Source organism: Coregonus clupeaformis, unplaced genomic scaffold (assembly GCF_020615455.1).
Source record: "Coregonus clupeaformis isolate EN_2021a unplaced genomic scaffold, ASM2061545v1 scaf1244, whole genome shotgun sequence".
NCBI lineage: Eukaryota > Metazoa > Chordata > Actinopteri > Salmoniformes > Salmonidae > Coregonus > Coregonus clupeaformis.
Genome location: NW_025534698.1, coordinates 132,212 through 141,022, shown reverse-complemented (window position 1 = coordinate 141,022; position 8,811 = coordinate 132,212). Strand labels below are relative to the sequence as shown.

The 8,811-nt window shown below is 43.5% G+C and overlaps 1 protein-coding gene across 1 annotated transcript; it reads right to left on the bottom strand.

The window, feature by feature from the left end:
- Window positions 1-1,375: 1,375 nt before the first annotated feature.
- LOC123486502 (zinc finger protein 239-like) lies at window positions 1,376-5,188 on the bottom strand. The gene is made up of 2 exons (XM_045217821.1): window positions 5,173-5,188; window positions 1,376-2,180 (listed from the first exon to the last, which is right to left on the bottom strand). The coding sequence occupies exons 1-2, from the start codon at window positions 5,186-5,188 to the stop codon at window positions 1,387-1,389; spliced, it is 810 nt and encodes a 269-aa protein (XP_045073756.1). The 3' UTR covers window positions 1,376-1,386.
- Between the last annotated feature and the right edge of the window lie 3,623 nt (window positions 5,189-8,811).

Below are 8,811 nucleotides of genomic sequence, written 5' to 3'. Positions count from 1 at the left end.
GCAATAATTCATTTCCAATAGGGAGGCATGGAATAATTAAAAATGTATATTTTGTCAGGCTGGATGTTTGAAATATGAGTAGGTGATTTGAGTCATGCTTCTTCAGTAGTGGAATAAAGACAATTAGCACTTGAATGTTGTAAAGAAATACTGGAGTGATGTAAGATTGTTAATAAAACAGTTCATAGACGCATGTGTTATCCTGCGTCCATGTTTATAGGCTGCAAGTACGTTGAAATTAAGTTGTTTTCAAGTCGTTGAAACAACGACCTAAAAAATACATATTTTTTACTTTAACTTTCAACCAAAACCAAACGTAGATTGGACCTCGAGCATAGTCTTCTTTTCAACGTCTTTTCAACAACATTTTGCAAGGTGGGATACTGCCCAATGTCAAAACACAGTTTTAACGTGTCCAAATCAATAACCAATATGCAGAAATAGTTTGTGATAAATGGAAAACCTAAACATAACATGTACTATCGACACAAACATGTTCCACAATAGTAATCATAATACTTGTATTCATTTAAACAACCACCTTATTAACTGCACAAGCACCAAAAACACTGTTGTTTTGACAAGTGGCAATAAATCACTAATATCGATTAGGGGGGAAAATCAGATTGTACGTGCTGTTGAAACTAACACAACAAAAAAATACACATGGAAACGGGCGATATCTTTTACTTCACTGGTTAGAGGACAACCTGCAGAAGACAGTCAGCTACATTTTGGAGTGATGCATTTAAATTTATGGGTCCCCAAAACGAAGAGAAACGCAACACTTATTTGTCATCACTCATATTGATATCACGTTGAAATCAATTGCGCGAGGGGGGAGATGAGGTTGCACGTCCTGTTAAAACTAACAGCTCAAAAACCACACGGAATCTGGGAATAATGTGTACATCACTGGTCAGAGGACAATTTGTAGGAAACAGCTAGCTACATTTAGAAGTGTTGCATTTTGATTCAAGTGGGTCGCCAACGTGGTAAGTGTAACACAACTCATTTCAGAGCCTGGATTTTCCCCCTGATGAGGCTAATATCCATATCACGCTGAAATCAATAGAACAGGGGGGAAACGGTTGGGGCGGCGCACAATTGGCCCAGCGTCGTCCAGGGTAGGGGAGGGAATGGCCAGCAGGGACGTAGCTCAGTTGGTAGAGCATGGCGTTTGCAACGCCAGGGTTGTGGGTTCGATTCCCACGGGGGGCCAGTATGAAAAATACAAAAATAATGTATGCACTTACTAACTGTAAGTTGCTCTGGATAAGAGCGTCTGCTAAATGACTAAAAATGTAAAATGTAAATGGTTCTACATTGTGAAATTCATTAAAATACATTGTGACATTATTTAATTGATATCATGAAACAACTCCTTCATGTATGTACTTTCTGATGTTTAATCAGAGTTCTTTTACCAGCGTATCTCTTGCCACATTGATCACAGCTATAAGGTTTCTCTCCAGTGTGTGTTCTCAAATGTACCTTCAGGTTGCTTGAATCACTAAAACTCTTCCCACATTGATCACAGCTATAAGGTTTCTCTCTAGTGTGTGTTCTCAAATGTGCCATCAGGTTGCTTGATCGACTAAAACTCTTCCCACATTGATCACAGCTATAAGGTTTCTCTCTAGTGTGCGTTCTCAAATGTGCCATCAGGGTGCTTGATTTAGTAAAACTCTTCCCACATTGATCACAGCTATAAGGTTTCTCTCCTGTGTGTGTTCTCTGGTGTATAGTCAGACTGGTAGATGAAGTAAAACTCTTCCCACATTGATCACAGCTATAAGGCTTCTCTCCTGTGTGTATTCTCTGGTGTATAGTCAGATGGCTAGATGTAGTAACACTCTTCCCACATTGATCACAGCTATAAGGTTTCTCTCCTGTGTGTGTTCTCTGGTGTATAGTCAGACTGGTAGATGTAGTATAACTCTCCCCACATTGATCGCAGCTATACGGTTTCTCTCCAGTGTGTGTTCTCAAATGTACCTTCAGGCAGCTTGCGTAAGTAAAACTCTTCCCACATTGATTACAGCTATACGGTTTCTCTCCTGTATGGATTCTCATATGTCTTTTAAGGTCTGTAGAAGAGTTGAATATCTTCCCACAGTCAGAGCAGCAGTGAGATTTCTTCCCTGTGGGTTTCCGCTGGTGTTTCTTGAGGTGTTCTGATCTGGAGGGACTCTTCTCTGCCTCCTCAGCTTCATGATGTTGTTGAGGCTCCCCAGAGGATCCACGATAGTCACGTCTCTCTTTTATGTGAACGACAAAGTCAAACAGATGGTTAAAGGCCCACAACAGCAGAAATACTGTTTATTTGAGGTAAAAGGTGATGCCCAGAGCGTACCCATGAAGCTGTACAACAATTGACATCTGTTAAATTATTTGACAATTGTCTTAAGACAGTCAAGTAAGCAATAATAGTAATATCTTGTCTTGTTTTCACATTAGTAGTAACATCGATGATTGTAGGCCAGAAATATGAATACACACAAAACATATGAACAAAATCATCCACTGTGAAAGTTGATACTTGCAGGCCCTTCATATGTAGGCTATGAGCAGCACTTCGTTAAATTGATCAAATCAGTTATTGTTTTCTTGGTCAAACCGTGAGCAACACCTGTCAAACTAATTTCTCTCAAAACACAGGGATGTCGATTCCCACGGGACTAGTATTACCAGAGGACCTTGGAGTTCGCCAAAAAACAGTAGGTTATTCTGGCTTGAATTGTTCCTCTCCTGCCATGTAAAAATGACTGACATGGCAGATTCAGACGGGACTAAAATTACAGATGTGGTGTTTTGTGCTTGTGCATATAATTACATTCAGAACTGCGGACAGCGACAGTATCCAAAGCGGGAGAAAGTACATTTGTTATAAAATAATATTAGATTTTTTTAGTGTTGCATCATTTTTTTGTACATAATATAACCATATACAATTTATGTATCACATGTCTTAGAGCGATGGACTGTGCCATCTCCGTGGCCTCCACAAAGTCTTGTGCACCAGCTGTTCCGGACGACTGTATGATCACTCTCTCCTTAGCCGATGTGAGTAAGACCTTTAACCCCTGTAAATCTAAGCCGTTGGGGGAGGGGGGCTAAACTGACATATGGAATTGTTTTAAGATGGTCGTACTATGGATTACTTAAATTACTTAGATTGAAGCAAATTTGCGTCAATTGACTCCAAGGGGGTTAAACAGGTTAATCTTCACAGACAGATTACCAGGACGCGTACTCAGAGCATGCACTGACCAGCTGGCAAGAGTCTTCACTGACATTTTAAAACGTCTCCCTGACCGCGTCTGTAATACCTACATGTTTCAAGCAGAGGCATTAATATGGAGTTGGTCCCCCCTTTGCTGCTATAACAGCCTCCACTCTTCTAGGAAGGCTTTCCATTCGATGTTGGAACATTGCTGTGGGGACTTGCTTCCATTCAGCCACAAGAGCTTTAGTGAGGTCGGGCACTGACGTTGGGCGATTAGGCCTGGCTCGCAGTCGGCCTTCCAATTCATCCCAAAGGTGTTTGATGGGGTTGAGGTCAGGGCTCTGTGTGGATGGCCAGTCCTTGTATTCATAGTGTAGTGAATTCCAGGGGTAGCCCTGAGCTGGACTCAAACCTGGGTCCAGAGACTGTCAAGCCAACACCTTATAACTGTTATACCAAGATGTCTGAACTTCTTGATGAGGTCGCTAGGTTTTGGGTTAAGGTTGCTACAATAGCTTTCTCTATGAATTTGAGAGTGGTTACATTTCTCCAGCCCCCATCCCTCAGCTGTTTACCAAACCAAGTCTCTCTTGGCAGCCATTTTGTTGCTGTTTAAATCCTAGGTTGTCCTTTAAAAAAAGCCACATCAATCAATCAACCAATATGCAGTTCAAACAATAACAAAGCTGTCATTCTGCCACTGTTTTGGTAATAAGATGATAGGGCTGGAGAAATGTAACTACTCTCACATTCATAGACAGACCTATGGATCCAAGGACTGACCATCAATGACATCAATATTATAGTTTTAACCATGTTGAGGCTATACAGTGTTGGTTTACATTTACATTGTTTCTAAACATTGGAGTAAAAAAGGCTTATTTTAGGTTCTGATGGGGTACGACAGTTGAACTAAGCTCATGAGGCATGTGTTATATTCTTCAAGAATCAATGGCTATATATAAATAATTTAAAAGTCCAAATATGGATGTAGCAACTGCAGATTCCCCCTTTAACACCACACATCAGTTCAACAACTGCAGAGTTTGTGCCTCTGTTTTTAAGACAGTACTTACTAGTGTTAATCAGGGCTCGGTTTCTCAAAAGCATCTTACTGCTAAGTTCATCATTAGAACCATTGGATGCCTTAAGATGCCTTTGGGAAACCGGAACCAGATATCCAGTTTCCTCCTCTTCTTCCTCCTCCTTTTTCGATGTGACAGTCATCTCCCCCTCCTCCTCTTTCACTCCAAAAACGGGAGCCTCCTCTTCTTTCACTCTGAACGCGTCTCCTCTTCTTTCACTGTAACATCCTCCTCCTCTTTCACTCTGAACGCGTCTTCCTCTTCTTTAACGGTAACAGCTTCACCCTCTACTTGTTTTTGTATTGTAACATCCTCCTCTTCCTCCTCCTCTTTCACTAGAGCTTCTTTCTCCGTCCAGCAGACCTCCTCTTCTTTAGCAGGAGGAGAGTAGCTTAGTGACCTCATGGTCGGGGATGTTAGCTAGCTAGGCTAGTGCTAACTTAACCAGCCAGCTAGCTGACCAATAACAACAACACCGTAAATATGAAATTAAATGGGATAACTAACTAGACGACAGAAGTGGGTTTAAAACACAGTGGCTAATATACACGAAAGCGTCTAAAGAGCTTTATTGGTTGGGCTATTTTGTCTAGCAAGCTACCGAGGTGTCTGACTAACTGTTGCTGCTGTTGAAAGAAGCGTCCCGTCCACTAGATTATACGTCACACTAGCAGCATAGCCTTAAAGTCCCACATCGCCATCTGCTGACTGGAGTGGGTAACGAAGTTGAGTAAAATGTAGATTTTATTTTCAGACAAAAAGTTAAAGTGTAGGAAGCATGAGTTTTTACTCACCAATGTAACAACACAGTGGCGTTTTAAAGACGTAATAACGTAGTTGTAGTCATAATCTGGTTACCTATAAGTACAAACATTGTTATGTTTTTTGGGTTATTACATATTTATTAACTTATTTCCAATATCTTCTAAACTACCCACAATGCACTATTTCTCAACATCATATTGATCTAGTCTGTGCTACAGTTTGTATGCTAGCCCCTCTAACGCAAGGTTTAATTACTCTAACCTAAAAAAATACTTGTTACTCATTGATAATTGCCGTCCACTTTGTGTTTTAAATAACGATTCTAAGCTAATAGCTCTGGTTTTGGATGCCGTTATAGATGAGTCCCAGTCAGGGTTGATGAGAAATAGACAAATCTCGAATAATGTCACACTGGTATTAAATATCATAGATTACTCAGATTTGGTCTCTGATGAGAGTTTTATTCTCTTTTAGGATTTTATAAAGCCTTCGATACATTTTACATTTTAGTCATTTTAGCAGATACTCTTATCCAGATCGACTTACAGTTAGTGCATACATTTTCATACTGCCCCCCCGTGGGGAACGAACCCACAACCCTGGCGTTGCAAGCGCCATGCTCTACCAACTGAGCTACAGGGATAAAGTAGAACATTACTATTTTTCATGCCCTTAAAACATTTGTCTTTGGAGATTTATTTTGTGAATCTATTAATATTCTGTAAATGCAACATTTAAAGTTTTGATTTCACGAGCCTGAAATAATACATTTTTCATACGCACAACATTTTTGTTTATATCTCTGTCAGTGAGCATTTCTCCTTTGCCAAGATAATCCATCCACTTGACAGGTGTGGCATATCAAGAAGCCGATTAAACAGTATGATCATTACACAGGTGCACCTTGTGCTGGGGACAATAAAAGGCCACTTTAAAATGTGCAGTTTTGTCACATAACACAATGCCACAGATGTCTCAAGTTTTGAAGGAGCGTGCAATTGGCATGCTGACTGCAGGAATGTCCACCAGAGCTGTTACCAGAGAATCATCTTCAATTTAATGCTCTGAACTCTCCAATCTCCTGCATGTCCCTCTGAACTCCCCAATCTCCTGCATGTTCTTCTGAACTCCCCAATCTCCTGCATGTCCCTCTGAACTCCCCAATCTCCTGCATGTCCCTCTGAACTCCCCAATCTCCTGCATGTCCCTCTGATCTCCCCAATCTCCTGCATGTCCCTCTGAACTCCCCAATCTCCTGCATGTCCCTCTGAACTCCCCAATCTCCTGCATGTCCCTCTGAACTCCCCAATCTCCTGCATGTCCCTCTGAACTCCCCAATCTCCTGCATGTCCCTCTGAACTCCCCAATCTCCTGCATGTCCCTCTGATCTCCCCAATCTCCTGCATGTCCCTCTGAACTCCCCAATCTCCTGCATGTCCCTCTGAACTCCCCAATCTCCTGCATGTCCCTCTGAACTCCCCAATCTCCTGCATGTCCCTCTGAACTCCCCAATCTCCTGCATGTCCCTCTGATCTCCCCAATCTCCTGCATGTCCCTCTGAACTCCCCAATCTCCTGCATGTCCCTCTGAACTCCCCAATCTCCTGCATGTCCCTCTGATCTCCCCAATCTCCTGCATGTCCCTCTGAACTCCCCAATCTCCTGCATGTCCCTCTGAACTCCCCAATCTCCTGCATGTCCCTCTGAACTCCCCAATCTCCTGCATGTCCCTCTGAACTCCCCAATCTCCTGCATGTCCCTCTGATCTCCCCAATCTCCTGCATGTCCCTCTGAACTCCCCAATCTCCTGCATGTCCCTCTGAACTCCCCAATCTCCTGCATGTCCCTCTGAACTCCCCAATCTCCTGCATGTCCCTCTGAACTCCCCAATCTCCTGCATGTCCCTCTGAACTCCCCAATCTCCTGCATGTCCCTCTGAACTCCCCAATCTCCTGCATGTCCCGCTGAACTCCCCAATCTCCTGCATGTCCCTCTGAACTCCCCAATCTCCTGCATGTCCCTCTGATCTCCCCAATCTCCTGCATGTCCCTCTGATCTCCCCAATCTCCTGCATGTCCCTCTGAACTCCCCAATCTCCTGCATGTCCCTCTGAACTCCCCAATCTCCTGCATGTCCCTCTGAACTCCCCAATCTCCTGCATGTCCCTCTGAACTCCCCAATCTCCTGCATGTCCCTCTGAACTCCCCAATCTCCTGCATGTCCCTCTGATCTCCCCAATCTCCTGCATGTCCCTCTGATCTCCCCTCACTATTCTCCTCCTTTTAGTCCAGTAACTTGACTTGGTTAACGCACCTTTCACTTAAAGCACAAAGGTAAGGCTAGTCTGTCAAGGTGTCTGTAGGATAAACTATTTTTTAAAACAAAACCAGCGTTGTAAAACGGCAGCAAATTTAACAATGCTCAGAAGTGGATTCAGTTGCATGGCAAGGTAGTTTTCCATGGTGTATTTGAGTCTTTCCATGTAATTAAACCGCCATAGAAAACGTAGATTGACCGGGGTTAGAGGAAGCAACAGATCTGGAGATGAAAATGACGAGGGTTTCAAGTTGATTTTGATTGGGTCCGAGGCGGCCGGAAACAAAAATGGTACCACCCTCCCGACCCAACGCTGAAATATGGAAGAGATACAACCAGGAGGGGGCACGGCCTAAACTAGTAACGGTCACAGCAAACTAACGCTCTTATTTAAATCAACACTGTTAAGGACAAGCATATTAATAATAATAATAATAATATGCCATTTAGCAGACGCTTTTATCCAAAGCGACTTACAGTCATGCGTGCATACATTTTTACGTATGGGTGGTCCCGGGGATCAAACCATGCTCTACCAATTGAGCTACAGAGGACCATTAAGGTTAGAATATTGCAGAGAACAATCTAATTATTAATGTTGTAGAAAATGGTCTTTGTCCTCCGTCAAACACAAAGAACTTTCAGAGTTTTTTGTAGAATTAATCCCTCCTTCTTGTCACGGTTTCGGCCGAGGCTGCCTCTCTCCCTTGTTCGGGCAGGTTTCGGCGTTCGTCGTCTCTGGAATTCTAGCTGCCACCGATGTATGTTTCATGTTCGTTTGCTTTTGTCTGTTTGTTTCCACACCTGTTTCTGTTTTGGCGTGATTAGTGTCCTATAAGTTTCTCGTTGTGTTTGTCTAGTGTTGTGTGTAATTATTTTCCGTCAGTTGTGTGTATTGCTCGGTTGAGCTTCTCTCCACTGCGCTGGAGTATTTTCGCACCTGTTTGTGCGCGGTTACATTTTGTCGCACCTGTTTGTGCGCTGTTACTTTTCGCCGTTGTGCGTATTATCGCCCTTCGGGCAGTGTTGTCCTTTTTGCCTATGTTTGGGCATTAATACAAGTATTTGGAATATCGTTCTGAGTCCTGCGTTTGATTCCACCATTGCACCTACAGCACGCCCTGACAGAATTACACACCACCTATGGAATCAGCAGGAGCCGAAGCAGCCCAGACGAGACTGGAGGCCCAGGTTCGGGACCAACAAGATCAGATCCTGCAGATGGGGACCGCCCTGCAGGAGGTGATTTCCACCCTCCGAGGCTGGGGTACGCCTCCACCGCCTCCCTCCCTGCCAGCACCATCGGCCAGCCCGCCCATTCCAGCGCCGGAACCTCGAGGAGTCCGACTATCTCTCCCGAGGGCCTACGACGGAACCGCGGCTGGGTGTCAGGGATTCCTACTCCAGGTGGAGCTAT